At 40.1% G+C, this 19,336-nt stretch overlaps 1 protein-coding gene across 2 annotated transcripts; it reads right to left on the reverse strand.

Moving 5' to 3' along the window:
- Positions 1-320: 320 nt before the first annotated feature.
- HSPA4 (heat shock protein family A (Hsp70) member 4) lies at positions 321-18,288 on the reverse strand. 2 transcript variants are annotated; one of them, XM_076350317.1, is made up of 19 exons: positions 18,055-18,288; positions 13,738-13,795; positions 11,913-12,053; positions 11,081-11,203; positions 10,528-10,627; positions 9,987-10,120; positions 7,837-8,081; positions 7,355-7,431; positions 6,902-7,053; positions 5,795-5,901; positions 5,368-5,501; positions 4,710-4,891; positions 4,205-4,294; positions 3,584-3,736; positions 2,965-3,090; positions 1,849-1,956; positions 1,414-1,533; positions 851-1,012; positions 321-575 (listed from the first exon to the last, which is right to left on the reverse strand). In XM_076350317.1, the coding sequence occupies exons 1-19, from the start codon at positions 18,159-18,161 to the stop codon at positions 375-377; spliced, it is 2,520 nt and encodes an 839-aa protein (XP_076206432.1). In that variant the 5' UTR covers positions 18,162-18,288; the 3' UTR covers positions 321-374. The 2 variants fall into 2 exon arrangements, with proteins under 2 accessions (XP_076206432.1, XP_076206433.1); XM_076350318.1 differs by lacking the exon at positions 18,055-18,288 and having other exon boundaries at positions 11,913-11,989.
- Positions 18,289-19,336: the final 1,048 nt, after the last annotated feature.

The following is a 19,336-nucleotide window of genomic DNA, read 5'->3' on the forward strand; positions in this document are numbered from 1 at the left end:
CGTTGCCATAACCCACAAGAGAACATGAACAAACGACTGTGTGCCAAGCTAGACTTGAGAGGTTGCTGTCCCACTACTTCAAAATAAGATTGATTCACCCTGGACGTTAAAAACAGAATCAGCTTATGGCTGTTCCTGCAGGTCTAGTAAGAATACCAAAACTTCTAAATACAATCGTTAACGGCAAGAAATACTGCTTATGTGACTGAGTCGTTAGCTACCTAAGTGTTCTGACTTGAGGCATTGACCAAACCTCTCCAAAAATTCCTAAGAGCACTGCGGTATGCACTTGCTTCAATTTGTATTCAGAACATACAAAGTTGACAACTTAAAGCTTTATTGTAGTTTGCAATAATATAAACAAGTGCTGAAATTCAGTCAATGTCCATTTCGGGAAGCTTCTTCTCCATGGCTGTCGGGGCAGCGGCGCTCTCTTCCGCAGCCTGGGACCCGCTGTTGGCTTCTCCCTGGCCTTCTACTGGTCCATTCGGCTCAGCTGGTTTCTGCTCCTCCTTCGGGAGTTCAACTTTGGGTTTCGGTTTGGTGACTACAGGATTACAAATACTTGCCAATTCCTAGAAAACACAGGAATAGAAACATTTCTAACAGCGTCTTACCTACCAGCAGTTGCTCAAATTGACTTTTGACGACACCAGATGGATATTCAAGCTGACCGCCGATGTTCCCCCAATACACGTTTAACAGATGAATACCCAGTCACTGTCCTACTATAGATCTCTTGCCTCAGAGTTTTCCCCTGGGCACAAACAACTAGACAAAGAAACAGAAAGATTCATGGAAATTATGGATTTCCATGTTATAATCTTCCAAATTATGTAGAAAGACTTACTTTAGTTTTAGCTTGTATGTCTTTAGCTTTTATAACTGGGTCCAAAGTAAGACTTCTCTTGTTTTGAAGATTAAGTTTGTTGTTCATCCACTCCATAGCTTCATTTGCACTCTTCTCCACTTTCGCTACATCTGCTTCATCTAGATGGTCGTACTGTTCATCCTGGAACAGCCAAATTAGTAGTAGCTGTGCAAATATTTGTTTTGAACATCTAAATTGCATGCTTATTTCTTCAAGCTTTTAGCTTCAAAATACTAGAAAGACCATTTAGCAGAAGGCTGTTGTAGTTAGCAGAGCAATTAAGCTGATCACCCACAGCTCTGTAACCAGAGAACTGAAGTTCTACTGCTGTTGGCATTATCCCTCCATGAGGAAATCAACACCCGATTAAAAAACTGTCAGCTTTTCAAGCCAACATCCACTTCTGAAAATACGGTACGTATCAAGAACTCAGAAGCTAGCCAGGGGGTCGCACCAGCTTTTTCTTTAAAGGAGCTTACTTAAAATTCAGAAGAGATTTGTACCACTTTCTTGCATTTGCCAGAAATTAAGTATGGAAATACCTTTGCTTTGAATGCATCAACAGTTTTCATGTACTGTTGAATTTGCTTCCCCAAGTCCTCAAACGCTTTTGGTCTTTCCTCCGATTCTTGAAATCTTGCCTGGATAGGTTGACCCAGAGTCTGAAACAAAGTACAACAGGTATCAAAAACCACGCAGCACCACATGTGATCCTGCATGATCTGACGGGGTACATCAACATGTCTGAACGCCTGTGGAACTTCTACTCTTCCCTCCACTTGCAGGAGGGACTGAGTCTCCCTCAACCCTGTATTGTTACAGCTCTATTGGAGATCTGCTCCTCGTATACCTCATAAGCAAACCAAGCAGTTTGTTACCAGTGCTAATCTCTGAATCAGTAGACCTAAGACAGCTCCCCGCTTAAACAAAGTTCTCCAGATTCAGTAAATTCTGATGGGAATGCAAGAACCACTTACCTTCAATTCCATCAATTTATCAATGTAAATTTGTTTGGGTTGGTCTTCACCATCTTCATAAAGCCAGTTTTCTGTATCTTCCAGCTTCAGTGTGAAACTACTTCGATCCTGAAGCAATCCACACAAAATAGGTAGGTGAGAGAATTCTATTAGATGGTATTAAATGATACTTGGAACCTTTCTGGAAGGGTTACATTTTTAGGATGTAAAGAACTCTCTCTGAAACTCTTTATCTTATTTTAGTGAAAAATAAGAAAAATAAGAAATAAGATATTCTTCAGTATGGCTTCACAGTGGAGACCAGGCCTAAGGAAGAACCACCTCTGACACCCACGGTTAGATCAATGCTGTCACATAAAAGCCTATTTTTTCCCTTCTCCCCCCACCCACCCCCCCTCACATTTTCATCATCACTGTATGAGCAAGTCTGAGAACAGAGCGAAACTTATCTTTAGCAGAGGTGCCATAAATCTCACTTGACTTGTCCCAATTTTAGCTCTGATGTAGGTATTTAGGCACTACAGACACCTTGGCTGGCAAGGCTCCCGTTATAATCACTAGAGATCTAGTCAAGAGTTTGGAGTGATTCATCTGACTAGTGTAGTCATCTAACTTAGAATTATATTAATTACACACCAAACTCCTTCAGTACACCAGGGAAAGCTCATTAATAATACCAAGAGATTTTTAGGCAGCCTGTCCAGATACAGGTGCCCACATTTAGTCAGACTAATCTTACCCACTGCATTCCTAGGTAGGCTTGTTCTTTATTTTTTTAATGTTAAACAATTCCTAAATACTGACAAAGAGCCAAGATAGAACAGGTTGCCTTAAAATGACTGTGCAGGTGCTCCTAGTCTGTTTCAGTCTGAAAACACATGCTCTGATGCATCTTAATTACTGCAACTGCTTTGGAAAAGAACACACAGTATATCCTGGGTACCACCTGCTTGTACTTGGGCCACATTTAGAAGGTTAAAAGCTGTTTCTCCAAATTTAAAGTCTGAAAATACAGTCTAAGTAAACACAGTATCTGATACAGGTCAAAGGTTAATAAAATACAACTGTTCACTGCAACAAAATATAGTAGAAGACAATCAAGCCAGAAATACTTACATCTTCACTAACGAATTTCTCATAGATACCGCAGAGTTTGTCTCTCATATCATACACATATTCTTCCACTGCATTCTTGGCATCATTCCTCTCTTTCTCTAGCTTATCCTGCATTATCATTTTACCCTGTGAACAAGTTATCAAATTAGTTGGCTAAAAAGCCAGGATACCTTGTTAGCAAAGGCTTAAGTTTGACTAAGCTTTTTAAATACTGTGGTTTACAGAACTGTTCTAAACACAAGCACATGAATAAGAACTAATTTCAGTTTTGGTGGGATATCCAATACAGCACAGAACAGTCTTGTTCCAGTTGAGGAACCTTCACCCTGATGGTAGCAGCCATCGAGCACCTTGTAACCGCACCCGATTTTGGAACCGGGTCACCTTGTGAACTAGCTTTCCTGCAGAACACCTCTTCAGTAAAAGTTACAGCATTCAAATAACAATAATAATATACTTTGGCTCCATGAGGCACTGTTGTTCACCTCACAAAAAACTGCATTTTTCCCCCTTTTTCCTCTTTCCTTGATCACCTTTGAACGTTAACTGTGTTTAGTGAACAGCAAAATTTCTGGAGATCAACTAGTGAAGTTTTTAGCTTGGTCAAGTAAGAGTTTACCTCATTCTCAATGAATAAGTTCAGCATATCTTTCCCTATCTGCCACACCAACTGATTCTCAATGGGAAGGTCCACTGTAGTAGTCTTTACTTTAGCCTTCTTGGCCTGAGGCGGTTGATCCACTTTCTTGTCTTTTGAGTCGGCCTGAGAAGTCTGCGTTAAAGAAATATATTCAAAGCTGACTATTCAAGACTCATGGTAGGAAAAAGTATTACTGAATCAGTACACCTCAACCTCAGAACTACACACTACAATCTGTCATTCTGACACTTCAGCTGCTAAAGAAGTCAGAGATAATTAATGCAACTACTGACCTTTTCCGGGCACACCGGCTACATTCATGGGGGTGATGATGCTTGTAGTAGAACATTTTTCTAGTACCATGAACAAGAGAGTTCACCCATTTTATCAGCACTAGGTCACTTGACAGGCCTGCAATTATCCATGCCATTTATGCACTTCTAAAGCTCTAATCACAATACAGACTGCCAATATATTCAAATAAAAGTTTAGCTTCCAGAGCTATGACAAAGGCAGCAGATGGGCTCACACGCTACATTCTTATGAATCTTCCAGAAGTACCCTCTAAGAAAACAGAAGTGTCTCAGATTTTCACATTACCTCCATCTCTTCAGACTCTGCCTTATTTTCAGGTTGAGCCTGCTGTTGTTCTTCAGTCTTTTGTTGCTCTTCCTGGTCTACTTGCATCTTCTGAAATTCATAAAGAGATCCAATTTGACATATTAAACAATGCATATGCAGATCATTGTTTCAATTCTTAGGCTGATCACTTCACTTAAATCTAATGTTCTTTAGACAAAAGAAGAAACAGAATGAAAACTGAAGTAGAGTCTCAAAGGCATAAGTTATAAGCTTCTAGTCTTTGCTCAGGCAAGTAACAGCTCACTCCTAGCATGATTAAGAGTTTCATCTATACTTCACAGTCCTGGTTTCAAGAGATCTGTCACTGGCATGACGTACTTCAATTAGTACTTAATCACATCTTCGTATTTTAGTTGCTGGACACATCTGCTAAATCCTTACACGAGTCTTAGAACCTTCCCAGAACTTGGCCAATTGTGCTTCATCAGTTTTCCAAGTGGCTAACAGCAATGAAGTCTATTACCTCTTCCTCTTTTGCGTGCTGATCTGTTTCCATAGGCTCTTCATTCTCATCTGATTTATGAACCTCCACTAAAGATGCACTTGAAACACCGAAGATACCATGGATATTTACTCTAACTTTGACTTTCACTTTTGAACTGGATCCATCTGTTTGAGGAGTGACTTTTTGAACCAAGAAGTGAGCTAAACAATCCCAGAGAGAAGAAAACATACCATTTGATTAACTTAATCGCTGAACGTAAAGTAAAACCTGACTGTTGCTGACAACAGATCACTGCGATGCGCTCGGAGGATATCAAATCCTACTCAAGTCAAACAATTCAATTTTTTACTTAGCAATGCTAGGATACACGGCTATTAGAAACTCTCTATGGTATACTGTAAAAGCTGGTGTTACTTGTATCATAGTAAAAGACTGCACAATCCTAAGTATGCCCCTTTCAGGTTTGCTCCAACATTAGGATGCTCTTTATTTAGCCTATTGGTCCATAAACTTCATGTTAGTCCACTGATTTTACTGTAGATCCATGACTTTGGAAACCTGTCCCTACAGCATCTGTAGTAGGTTGCACTTTCCAGACTATATAATTAGACAGAAAGAAGTCCTGAAACATGTACAAGACTATTAATAAAGCCTAAAGCTACAGAATGGTCTTAACCTATAGCAGGATCTGGGTAAGGCAACTCCTTGGGAGAACTGTAGTACGCCTCAAGAGTAAAAGGTTCCTTTCTGTAGAATGTGAGGACCTTAGAAAATGGAGCAGCGTGGTTCTTGGGAAAGACCTCACAGTCACTGTAAGAGAAAACAAAGCATTTGTTCAGTATGTGGGATAATGCATCTGATAAAGCAGCTTTTCCTTAAGGTATAAGAGTACCTAGAAGAGTTTTGTTAGCTTTAAGAAGTGACAAGGAAATGCTAAACTGGCATCCATCCTTGGTTTTGTTTTCTACTATCATTAACTTCAGAAAAAGTATCAAAATCTAAATTGTTAAATAGGCACTGTTCTAAATGTGTTATTTACTCTAGTTGTCATCAGTTAGTTTTAAGTTGTATGTAATCATGCAAGAAGATTGAACTTTTTTTACCTTAACCCTTCCTCTGCTGGTGAATTCCATCGTAAAGAAATAGGATACGGTATCAAATCCGTGATAGAAAATTCTCTCACTTTGAAAGCCGGGGATAAAATAGCACACTGAAAGAGCACAAGAGTCATATTACAAACAGTCAAACTTCAGGTGAATAGTAATTTAATTCAGCAAGTAGTATTTACGCTGCTTAATATGTAGATTTACTCTAGGTTGAGGGAGACTAATACTGATGGACTTGGGACCTGCGTAACAAGCACTGGAAGCTCATATGTACCCTTCCTTTTCAGGAAGCTGTCACAATCTGTTCACTCTGAAAACGGAAATACACAAGTTTTAATTTGGAGCCATCATGTTTGGTTTGCTATAGTTGGGCTACTGAGTTGTTTTTAGTACAAACATAAGAAATCAGAAAACCTCAATTACTTTTTAGAGTGACATAGTACCAGGGTTTTTTTGCATACCTTAACACAAAATTCTCTTTAAGTGGATTCCAATAGCTAGTTCGTACCACTGATGGAACAGAGCTCTAAGCACATATTAAATGTTTGAAGAGAGAAGTGAGGTGATCAGAGCAAACTTAAGGTGCACTCAAGAGACAGGAGCACTAGTAACTACAGAGTATTTACTACTGCTTAAGCCATTCAACAGCAACTGATTCCAGCTCAGGACAGAGATTTCCATTAGCAAGAACCCAAGCTTTCATTTCCATCCATGTTATTATGGCAATTGCCATATCACAAGTTTATCAGTAGTCCTGTAAAAAACTTTTTTCCCCTGTTTAACCCAGGCCCCCAGAGGAGCCGGGGCAGGGGAAAAAACCATCATCATATGATCTTTATCAGACTACCAGTTTCCAGCCATAGCAGAAGCAGTGTATGTTTCACCTCAACAAGCTACACTGATCCACTGATCTGGCTTAGACAAACAGCACAAAGGAATCACTTAAAGCTGCTATTCTCATTCTTCCAACCACCTTCCTGAAGCCTATTCAAACCCATTCTGTGATACCCATGAAATACCTTTCATGTTACCTGTGGACTCTGGCTCAAGTATTTATGGATTTCAATAAAAATATTCACAGCTACAACACACAGCACTTTTTACCTGCAGCGCACAACCTCGTGCAACAGCCTCATCTGCATTCAAAGTTGTACTGACTTCTTTGCCAAAAAATTTACTGATCTTCTCTTTTACAGCAGGGATTCTTGTGGTACCACCAACTATCTCTACTGCATAAATATCCTCCTTCTTTAACTCTAGAAAGGAGTCAGACATTAGTTTTACAGATTAACGTTTCTGTTTTAAGTGAATATACTGACATTGTAAACTAAAAGTTTTACTAGAGCAACCACTATTTTTAAGCTTGTTCTCCAAGTTTCTAAGCAATAAGAATTTCAGATCTTAGCTTGCGTGAAAATGTTTTAAAAAGCTTGTAACTGCTAAGCAAGAAATTGTTAGCTGTGCTAAATCCATCCGTCCAAGTTCTGTCAACACCCAAAGGAAGCTTGTATTATGGATCTCGTCTGTATGCAGAATACAGAATGTGCATACACTTACTAGCTTGCTCCAGCACACTGCGAAGGGGTGGTTCTACTCTTGCAAGGAGTCCATCACACATCTCTAAAAAATTGCTTCTGTTGGAAGAAGTCATAAATAAAGCTATAGCATTCCATAAGCAAGTTAATACTGGAAATACAACGGGATGCCAAAATTGAAAGAATGCCATTTTAACCATGTACTGTGGGGTTTTCGCTCTCCAATCCTAGTTTTATTCTTATTTAGTATATCCTGCCAGACAAACTTGGTTCTGGTAATCTAGATGTACTTGCAACATTCACAGCCCTTCCTCCTAACTCAAGGCCACTGACCAGTATCTAAACGTTATCATTTTGAGCAGCACCCCTGCACATGTTGTTCTTAGATTTCCCACCTCCCTCCAGTCCTAAGAACTGGTACTTTATACCAAGTTTCTTTCTTGACTGAAGCAACTTGAATGAAGGGCACTCTAAAGCTTACCTTTGTAAAAGTATAAACATTACCTGTTCATTGTTCCAGAGACATCTATGTCATTCATGAAGCATTCTATGTTCATCGGGAGATCAGAGGCATTAGCGCTCATCAATTTTTTCAGTTTTTCACATTCCTGGTATAGCCTCAACAACGCACGAATCTTTGACTTTATGTCTAGTTTATATTTCTTTCCAAATTCTTCACAAAAGTATTCCACTAGCATCTCATCAAACTTCCTGCCTCCAAGTGTTGTATCAAATGATGTAGCAAGAACCTTAAAAAAATTGAACTCTTCAGTAATAGTACAATTTGTCATTACTTCAGTGAAACCAATTAGCAGTTAATGTCAAAGCACTTTGTTTCAAATATAGTCCAACTTTAAATCAAAGCAAGTATCACAACATTACTATGGAGGAAGAATTATACTGGTGCAGCCACAACAGGAAAAAATCCAGTACAGTTCATTTTTATTCTGCCATTGCCATCGCCAGTGAGGAGTTTCTTTTGATAAGCCTTGTCTAGAAGTCTAACCTATCCCAAACAATAAAGCTATGTCCCATACTCATCTTTCAGATTTCACGGACACTGCTGGCAACCATTAAGCTATTCTCTTATATTTCAGGGCAACCTAAGTAGTAATTGCATCACTAACATCTGATAGTTTATGTGGATTGCAACTGCAGTAATAGTCATACACATCCTAAGAGATGCCTTTTTTTTTTTAAAGCCTACCAAGTCTAAATCATTATCCTATACCTTTTGTAGCTGATATTAGATACAGTATGTTCAAAATACTGTTGGAGAAAACCACCATTACCAGAGACAAATTCTGGCAGCTACAAAAATACCAGATGTCTTTGTGAATGGTAGTTGTCACATGAATTACAGTGCATACATGCAGCAGTTACAAGCTCCAGGAGAAAAAAAACATCCACTATCTCAAATGCTAAAAAGCAGCCTTGGGCACCCAGCCTTCCTGTAATGAGGCGACAACTTTTAGAAGAAGTTTAAGAAGATAGGGCAAGGCTTAGCAACACCATCTGTTCAAGTAACTTGTACTGTAAGCAGACCATCAGAGTTTCCAAACTGCTTAGCCACTGTCAGTTTGAATCATAGCCCAGTTTAATATTTGATGCCTCATAAGGGTGGAACATGCTTACACCAAGCTAAAAATAAAACATGAAGATAATAAATGCTATTAACTCTTGCAAATAGGTGCTCATTTTTGATGAAGGAATTATCTGCAAAGAACATCTGTAGCCCATCCACCTCAGCTGATTCTACTCTTTAAACATACTGTGAACATAACTTTTTTTGGAATAGAAACCAGTAAAATATCACATTATTCTCAATACTCTTTCAGACTAGGTTTGGTCTCTACTCTGTTTTAACTGCCTTGCTGTGCAGCTCTCCATTCCGTACTGAAAAGCATCCCTTCAATACTTCTATGGTTTCAAAGTTTAAAAGACAAATCTGAGAGAAACAAAGTAGGTTATGTTTCCTCACAAGAGGAAACAGAACTACAACAAAACTAATGTTTTCAGAACTCTTGCCTTCTCTTTGTTTCACTACCCCATGCTTTGAAGTTTGTTTGTTTCTCTAGCCGATTAAGAGAAAGTTATTGGAACTGCAAAAATCCAGATTGTAATTGTAAGAGAGACAACTAAGAAATGTTGGTATTTGCTGGAAGATAGTAATGTTTTGGCAACTTACGTGTACACTATAACCTGCTTAGCTTCCATTTGCAGCCTAAAGTAATTAAGAATGTTTTTACTCTTTACATGAACACCACAGTGAGCATTAAAAAAAAATGTTTGTCACTTACACTGTTCTAGGAATTCCTGTTTTAGTGCTAGATCTCATGACTGAACTCGAGTATTTTTTGAAAGCAGCATCTAGTCAGATATGGTAATTCCCGAATAAATAATTTAATCCAGGTTTTTTATTCTTTGCCAAAGTCTGCTGATTAAGGCATGTTTGCTTCCTCCATATATCACTCAAAAGCTCTCTAGTTCCCTGCCCTACTTTTAACTCCAGACAAAGTGCAATTTTAAGAATATGAGTTGAGCTGTCTGGACGTGCTTATGTAAAGACAAGCAAGCTTGCCTGTCACAGTCCATGTATGTACTGATGAATATTTCTACTGGTGATTAAAATGGATGCATAACAGATTGTTTACTTTCAGTTTTCCTTTGTTGAATGCACAAACAGAAACTTGATATGCAGAATGCCCCATGTCCACAAAAACAACATTCCGTGGCTTCTCTTCCAAGGCAGGCAGGTCTTGCTTATAGATCCCATATGCAAGGGCAACTACACAGGAAGAAGAGTCAAAGAGTATAGTCAGGAGATTTAGTTGTCTTAAGAAATAAGTGGTACATCAGTAAAGAGCATTAGCATTTCATCTTACTTTTCAAGCTACAGAAATTGGTATCTCGTTAAAACAAAATTCCCAACGCTAAAGGAACATGGGAGAACATTAAGCAGCATTATCCCCTCCTAGTAGCTGCATTAAAACAGATATTCAAGAAATATCTTTATGCCTCTGTAAAGCAATGAAAAAAGCAGACCGGAGGTTAAGAAACTTTATGATCAACTAATCTATTTTAAGTTTACAAAACCAGCAGTAATTCCAGAGGGCATGGATCAGTGACAGATTAAAAGCCCTTTTATCTAATAAAACTACAACATTAAGGGAGGGAGAGAAAGGAAGGTATTACCTGCAGTTGTTTCATTTATTAGTCTCAGACAGTTGAGACCAGCAATCTGTGTAGCATCCATCACAGATCTCCTTTCTGCATCTGTGTAGAAACAAGGAACCTGCAAGATCAGATAGTTAATATTAACATTTAGAAGAGCCACCTTTAGCAAATAGTTACAAGTGTGTATAGGGATTCAGTATAGAGAACAGCTGAGGTATCCTTCAAATGTAATGTTCACTTCAGTTGCAATAGAGAAAAAGTAAAGAAAACATTACATGAAGACAAAGGTCTTTTTGTGAACCTTTTTCCATTCCCTCTCACAAGCCACTCATTTTAGGAGCAAAGAACCAGAAGCAGGTATCAAATATTATTTATGCTGCTAATTAGCAGCAATTTTAAGACATTTCACCATTAATGAAGCAAGTCTAGTTTTGGAGAAACATTCAGTTTTAAACAGAAAAATCAAAGACCTGAATATTCAGGTTTAATGGGCAATTTAATGCTATTACCACCAATCTCTTCAGTTTATGACACTAACCAAATATTTACTTATTTACTATCACATACTTACAGAAACAACGCAGTCAACTACAGGCTTCTTAAGCGCATTCTCAGCAGTCTCTTTTAATTTGGTAAGAAGCATTCCTGTCACCTGTTCAATAGTAAAGTTTCTTTCTTCTTCCATATACATGGCCTTCAAATAAAAATTGTGTACACACGTTACACTACAGTAAAAATCATGCACTACAAACATAAGGAACACATGCAAGAAAGTCTTTACTAAAAGCAAGCTTAAAAAGTAATGCAGTTCTATGCAACCTTCTCTCTGATAGCCTAGCTTGTGCACAGCAAGTGCAAGAAGGTAATCCATAAGCACTGGAATGTGCATTTAAGAATTCACATACACAAAGCTGCTCTGGACACAAGGTTTTTTTTGAATCCCGATTGCTAGACAATGCCTAGGACGCCTTCCTCCCTACTGTCTTGGAGTAAGTTAGTTACTGCTAAAATCCAAATCAGAAGTTCAGCCAATGTTGAAAGAGACAAGTTTTTTCCACTTCACCTGAAGTACTAAGCTGACATCTTACACCCTTGCAGTATCTGGACAGCAGCTAAATAAGTACACTAGTCAAGTAGCTTGTCTTCCAAATTCACCATGGAGTGAAGGAAAAAAGCACTTGTTTGTGTGGGACTGGCTTTGCAAGGCAGAGAAATTGTATAACTGTAAAGTCAGTCTCACCTAACACCTGGAGAGACCATCTGCATTATTAGTCTTCTATTCCCTGTTTAAGACTTTCCATTCACAAGAGAACAGAAACTACAGCAAGCAGATTCAAAATAAAGAGATAAAAGGAAACTATCAGTTTCCTCTTCTGGCTCTTTTTCAAAGATGCCAGAGTTACCTTGATGCCAGTTGAGCCTGTTGGCAGCTGGACAAGTTCATACGCAAGGCTTGCTTTTTCAGCTTGAACAAAGGGATCTGAGAATGCACGACCATGAAATCTTTTAAAACTTTGTACTGTATTCTTTGCATTTGAAATAACCTAGAGGAAAAGAAATCTTTAATACAACATGTCAAGGGAACATCTGAATTTCAAACAGAAGACAGAGTTTTGTTCTCATGCTTCCCTCGCCAGACTATTTTGTCATTTGTATCTTAATAGTACCAGGGCAGTTGCTAGAAGGCTACTTCCCTCTGATAGCTCAGGTAACCTACAGGAATTTGAGATTTAAAATAAAATGTATGCTAGAAAACTGAGCCAAGATTCTATCAAATATTGATTAATATAGCACTCAATTTTCATAGCATATGTATAGGACAATTTAAAAATGTTAGCCAAGTGTCTTTCCCATTTACCCGTTTCCTACCACCCTACCTTTCTACTGCGTTGCAGCCAGTAATTTAGCAAACATAACAAGCATATCGATGTAAACTCCAGTTCAGGTTCATCACATGCACGTTGACAGTCAACACACAGACAGTCTCACAAAACAGCTCAGGGACCTTGTCATGAAGCTTTAAAAAAAGTCAGGAGGGCCCCAAGATGATACTGTCAACTTGATTCAACTGACAAAAGGTAGATTGTCTTTTATTAATGGCAGAGATCAGCGCACATGGAGAAGTGAAAAATCATTATAGCTTGTTTTCGTGTAGTGCAAGTAAACTTGTTTAATTCTTTCATTTATATTAGAGCAAGACACATACTGAAAAAAAGCACAGTAATTGACAAAGCAGACAAGCACCGTACCATATAACATTTACCTGTGATTCAGTTTCAGTCAAGTGTCTATTTCCTAAGTAACCTGGTTTTGATTTTCTGTAAGTTTAGTTTCTGCAGGACATACCTCATCTCTACTGGATCTCTGTATCAATGAATTTCTTTAAGCTAAGCAGACACTCAATTCCAGAAAAAACATCTGTATTTAGTTCTAGCACAGTTCTTCTGTTCTTGAATAACATGGTTGTGTCCAATCATTTTTGTATTCTAGATAATGAATCTTCACACATCTCTAGGTATTTTAGGCTAAGAAAAACCAAGTGTTTGAATAGTCACTTCCTGTAGAGGACTTCAAAAAAAAAATCATGTTTTATAGGGGTTTCACAGCAACATAAGATACGATACAGCAGGACCCAAATGTCACGAGCAGGACAAATCAGCTTAACTTCTTTGCAGTCCTTAAATCATATTTACCTTCCTACACCAACAGAAACTCAAAGTATGAGCAAGAATGCCTAAGACAGGTATTTAGATTGTAATTCAACCACAGAGAGTCAAGAAAGCAGTATTTTTACGCTCAAGTAGGTCCCCTTTCTGCCAAAGTTATACACTTAATGGAATTCTATACAATGTAGCCACATAATTAAAAGCTATCGTAATGCACAGGAACTGGAACAAGCTAAGGTAGGATAGAACACTACTGCTGAGCTTTAGAATTTACATTTGCAACCTAAAAAAAAAAGATTATTATTTATTGGAAGTTCTTAAGAGGCAAAGATTTTTTTTTTTACATTTCAATATGTGTAACTATCAACCCTTTGATTTCTATCCAAGATGACAAAGCAGCATTACATGCCGAACAGCTGAATTAAGCTCAGCTGTTCATTACAGTTATGGAGACACCAGGACACCAGCTCAGAGACGTTTGTAATCTTCAGTGATAAAAAAATACATTCTGCTAATCGATTTTTGACTACTAAAGTTGCTTTTACCCAAACTATACGCTCACCTGGCTTTTAGCTGCAGCACCAATCGAGCGATTCTTGGGTCCAAAGGCTATACATGATCTATAATGAGAAGAAAGATTTCCAGTTAGTAAGTGCTTAGTAGAACTGCACTGCATATCTTTTTGTTAAAAAGTGTTGATAATATTAATTAGACTAGAGATATTTTAAACATTATTTGGTCCATTAAGAAAGTTGGTCACTCACTGCAATATATGCATGGAATGTTTGTGAATTCCAGAAAGAAACAGGCACTCTAAGTTAAGTTAAAACAGTAACACTCCTCACTGCAGAACAGCACTAAAACCAAGCTCATTCATGCTACTTCAAGTTTTACATCTAAGTAATAATTTGCTAGACACCCTTTATCCCAGTAATTAACCATATATCTAAGCCACTCAAAGATAAGTTCTTCACTAGTAATATGGAAACATTCAACTGTTCAGAAGAAATACACAAGGTAAATCAGATATTAAGAAAGTCATTCCTACATATCTGTACCAAATGCTAACTAAGCTTTGCAGTTTTAAAGCAAATCCTTCAAGAGCAGGAAGAAAAAACCCGCAGAGAAACATCGGTGTTTGAGTTTCATCTGTACTCACTGAAATAATGTAATTACAGAAAGAAAAATCACACTTTAAACTACTTTGTGACAGCTTGCAGTTCTGAAAGAGATAGAATAAAAAAGCAAATCCTCCTTTTTGGAGAAACTCCTAGACCTATTAAACCTCTTGATTTACATATTTAACAAACTGTAGAAGCCTTAAAATTAAATCTAGCCCTCTAATCCAGTATCTTCATAACATCGAGGTAAACTTACTGGGGAAAAAAAGTGCTATTAGTCAAGCAGTTCTTTACTATTCACACAACATACTAACAGCATAATTAAGGGGCTCTCTATGCAGCATGTCAAGAAACTGCTTTACAGCAGGGTTATGCCATAGGGCTGCCACAAGAAACAAACTCCAACTCAGCCTGAGGTTTAGAACTGGTCTTCCAAACAGAAACTGTCAAAAACAGAATTGAAGATTAGAGTGATATAATTGCATCAGTTTTCTATCTTCCTCCAATTTATTAATTAACAAATGAAACAAGGCCCACCCTAAAGCATATGTTGCAACAGAATTAACATTTCTGAATGAATCTGTCATTATTTGAAACAACTATTCAAGGGGTTAGTTAACAAAAAGCAAGGAAGTTCCATGCTATGCAGACCCTAAGACCCATACTAAGGGAACAGGAGCTGCAGAGCATACAGCTAAAAGTCTAGCGAGCCCCAAACAAGAAGCTAGTTATTAATTTACTCTGGTCTCCAGAAAGGAATTAAGACATGAACATGAATTCCTGGACAAAAAAATCCAGCTACTTCACAAGCCGTCAGTCCCCAATCACCACAAATCCACTAATTTAGATTATAGAACCCTTTAAACCTGCCAGACCGAAACCTCAAGGCAGAAGCCTGCCTCAACAGAATGATACAGCACAGTAATCAAAAAATCGGGCTTCTACATTATATGCTGGGAATAAAGCCCTTAAGTGCATACATTTTTCTTATACATGCTTGCCTCCTGCTTGGCTTTATAAACAGGCAAGCTTCTCTGAGGAGCTGCAGCTGGACAGACAGGATGGTTCTACTCAGCTCCACTCCTTCCCTTTCTACATACCCAAACCTTCTCCCAGGTTAAGCCTGGCTCCCAACTGAGCCTTGGGGAGCCACACAGGGACCCAGCGCAGAGGTAAGTTCAACTGTGAAGAGGGAGGGAAGAATTTTCAGCCAGTCTCATTCCCCAGATCGGTTCACCATGGGAACCAGGGTTAACTCATTAAATACAAATTATACTACTACGTGATTTACTGGGAGTTGAATAACTAACCATAGCATTTTAAGGAGAAACATACAGTCACAGTGAAGGTCATCGAGGTCTAATGAAGCAACTTAAGCAGAGCTTTGAACTTCCTTAACACACCTGCAAGCACTATTTCACCCTTACCCTCTCACCCGCTTTCGCTTCCTTGCAAGACATCCCCTGTCCCCAGACAGCACGTTTCCTCTACACTGAAAAACAGCACTAGCTTCTTAAGATCAGGTACAGCTATTTCACTTAATCCAAGCCCCTTCATCCTTATGGAGATAGTGAAGCTACCTTAAATTTTTTTCCTCTCATTTTTTACTAGCTTTCCCTACCACCTGTCCATTTTAAGAATACCATATTCAAAGACAAACGTGTTTTGTACTGCTTTTGGATACACAAGTTCAGATTTCACAGGATTCTGGAAGAATCCAAGTACAGAGCTGAAAGCAGATTCAGTGAGAATGTTATCTGTGCCACTGAACTAAGTACAATGTGTTCAGTGGGGTTTACTTTACTAATACAAACGATCACAACAACACATATCTGCTAGTCCTTCCCAAAACCTGGATGTCATCACAGAAAACATAAAGTAGTGTTTAGCCCTGACCATGAGCTGATTCCTGAGGAAACCTGTCACAACACCTTGCATGAATTCCCCCAGAGTTCACTGTAAAGAAATGCTAAGCATTGACTTTTTCAATCAGGCTTTCTGTTTCCAAAGACAGACACTTAAAAGTCATTAAGAATTTCTTTTAATAGATGTGTTTGCTTACAGAATGGTTTTCTGCATTCCCTCAGAACAGTACTGGAAGATTGAGTCTTGCTAAGAACTCTATCATTATGCCGATTTTTTCCAATTTCACTTCAGCCTTTCATAACCGAATTATCTCCGGAAAGATGCATTGTGTCAGGTATTTTATATAGCTCGTCTCCTTCAATAAGTGAGTTTTGAGTTCATATCAAATATATAAAAGCAGACCCTCAACTCCCCGAGGGCCAGATGCCTAGAGCTATTAGAAGATTGCTTTGAAATTCTTTACATTAAATATTTTCCTCATACATCTATCCTTTAAACTTCTGTAATATTGAGAACACTTAAGAGACTAGTCCCTACTCTAGTGCATGTACCATATTAAAAATTTCCTTCTCCATTTATTAATTGCTTAGAGATAGTAACAGGCAAACAGAGCTGAGATATTGTCTAATGAGAAGCAAGGTCATTTTATGCTTATTGGTCTTTTTAAACAGAAGAGAGATCTGGTAAAAAAAAAAAAACAACCCAGAAACAAACAAAAACAAGAGAACAAACCAACACCCAATACAATGCAATTGTCTCACCAAGACAGCTATTTTAGTATCTGTTTAAAATAAAGCTATACTACAACATATAGTAAGCTGTAGAAACCCTTTTAAGACAGCTTTCCAAACAGTTCCCCTCCAGGTTTGATGCACTCAAGTTCGTTTTCCACCTTTATTTTGCAATTCATTCTTAGAAGAGTTTTATTCCCATTCTCCCTCTCTTTCTTAGCAAGTTTCTTATTAAAAGTAAACAATGCACACTTTTCTTGAGAAATGTGTTGGGAAGCCTATTTATGAGTTAGAATACACTATAAACATTGTGAAGTGTAACGTGCTTCAAGACCAAGTTCACCAGTAAATCGCACTGTCAGTCGGTCCCCCTCCAGGAAAGCAGATGTCTGACACCGTACTGTTCACATTCACCGTTCACATTCCACCTCCCCATCCCAACGACCTGTCTATCTGGTGGCTAGTTTCAAGCGAGAGTTTAAGAGACCCAATACTCAAAACAAGCGCAAATTTTTTTGCGAATCCTTGCTGAACAAAGGAGCGCACAGACCGAAGGGAAGGCTGCTAAGCAGCTTTTCTAAGCTCTGCCCCAACGGCGAGCCAAGGAGCTCGCAGAGAGCTAAGGGCCAGCCACAGCGTTCACCTGCACGGTCCGGCTGCACTGGACTTGAACGGCAGGAGAACAAACAGGTACGCTATCAGGTATGTCAAAACACCGCGTATGAATTTATAGGAAATTAAGCTCTCTTGTTTCCAGCAGTCGAAGATACGGTCGCTTTTTTCTTATATTCAGGACCCCATCCCTTTGATCATGACAACACAGCCCTGCCCCAGGGAGGACAAACTGGTCACGCCACACGAAAAGGAGAGGAGCACGGAGGGTCACCCGGAACGTCTCTCCACCTTTGCCGCACGCTATCTGTTCTTTCCTTAAGCGCTTATTAAAGAAGTCCACCTCCCCGGAACCGCCGCGGAGGGAAGCGCAGCGAACCCCCCGACCCCGGCTCGCTTCCCTCCCCGGCAGCGCCCCGCGACGACCCCGCCACGGCAGGACCGGGCCCAGCGGGCGCCTTCCCTTCAGCGGGGGGCCGCCGCCTCGGCACCGCTCCTCAGCCCGGCGGCGGCGGGAAGGCGGCGCGGCCCGCCCCGAGCCCCACTCACGGCGTGCTGCGGTCGCTGTACTCATTAGCGATGGTCTCAATGCCGCCGGCGCGGGCCACGGCCACATAGCAGCTCTGGAAACCCAAATCGATGCCCACCACCGACATAGCTGCGACGGGGGAAGAGGCTGAGGCGCCTGAGGAGCAGCGGCTCGGCCCGTTTAAATGCGCGGCGGCGGCGGGCGCTGCCTCCGCGGGGCGGGGGGACTTCTCGAAAGATCCCGTCGGGCCGCCGCCGAGCGGAGGGCTGAGGGGCGGGGGGGGGGGGGGAGCTCTCGCGAGACTGCCGCCGGGCGCTACTGCGCAGGCGCGGGAGCGCGACGGGGGCGGGGCTAGCGGTGGCCACGCCCCTCCGCGGGAGGGCGCGTCCGCCCCTTTTCCTCTGCGAAAAGTTGTTTTTCTTGCATGATGTTACAGAAATTGGAGAAATGTGCGATAAAGGCAGAACTTGGCAACGCTGCAGAGGTCTTTGTGTTGTTGTTTCCTTTCGGGTTTGAGGCTTTAAGAAGGCTTTCGTGGCTTTCGGTGCAAATAGGCCGTTTTACTTATTTTTTTTCCCCTATGATGTAATCGCCTGACTACAGCAGATGGGGCTTGAAGGAAAACAGCATGCCACGAGGTTTTTAAAAAAAAAAAAAATCACAGTTTCTGGAAACGCAGACAGGTTTTGCAGAAAAGGACCTAAACGCCTCCGGAGTAATTATATTTGCTGTTAGGATATTGCCATTTTGTGTCATAACGGTTCCAGAGGACCACAGCGGTGATCCTGCCTTGACGCTCCCAGAATGACAATGGAATGGCTTTCATCTTTTTCTATTTTACCAACCTCGAGCACTAAAAAAACTAATGGAAGCCTTGATGATGTTTCCTAGCCAGCTGAAGGCTATATTGGTAGCGTCTGCGTGTCATTCGCCTTTTACACATCTGCCAACTTTTACAGCGATGAGGAGGTAAACTGTCGCGTGCTGTTTTTTCCTAGAGCTCCTCTGCGACACCAAGCCGAAGGTGCACCGATAAACCCACCGCATCTAGACCATAGGTGCGCACGCACAGAAGCGTTTAGTGCTCATCAAACCTTTCTCCATGTGGGAATTCTCGGGTAAGACACGGGAGATCTCCACGGTTCGAACGCGACTGGGCTGAGTGACCCAGCCCGTGTTCTGACCGTTTCTGGAGTACAGAAGAAAATCCAAGGCTGGGTTCAGAGTTTCATAGTTTGAGAATGTGGTTAAAAGGCAGTTCGGTTCCAACTACACTACCAATAAAATTTAGCATATGGTTGC

This window comes from Aptenodytes patagonicus, chromosome 12 (genome assembly GCF_965638725.1).
Source record: "Aptenodytes patagonicus chromosome 12, bAptPat1.pri.cur, whole genome shotgun sequence".
NCBI classification, from domain to species: domain Eukaryota; kingdom Metazoa; phylum Chordata; class Aves; order Sphenisciformes; family Spheniscidae; genus Aptenodytes; species Aptenodytes patagonicus.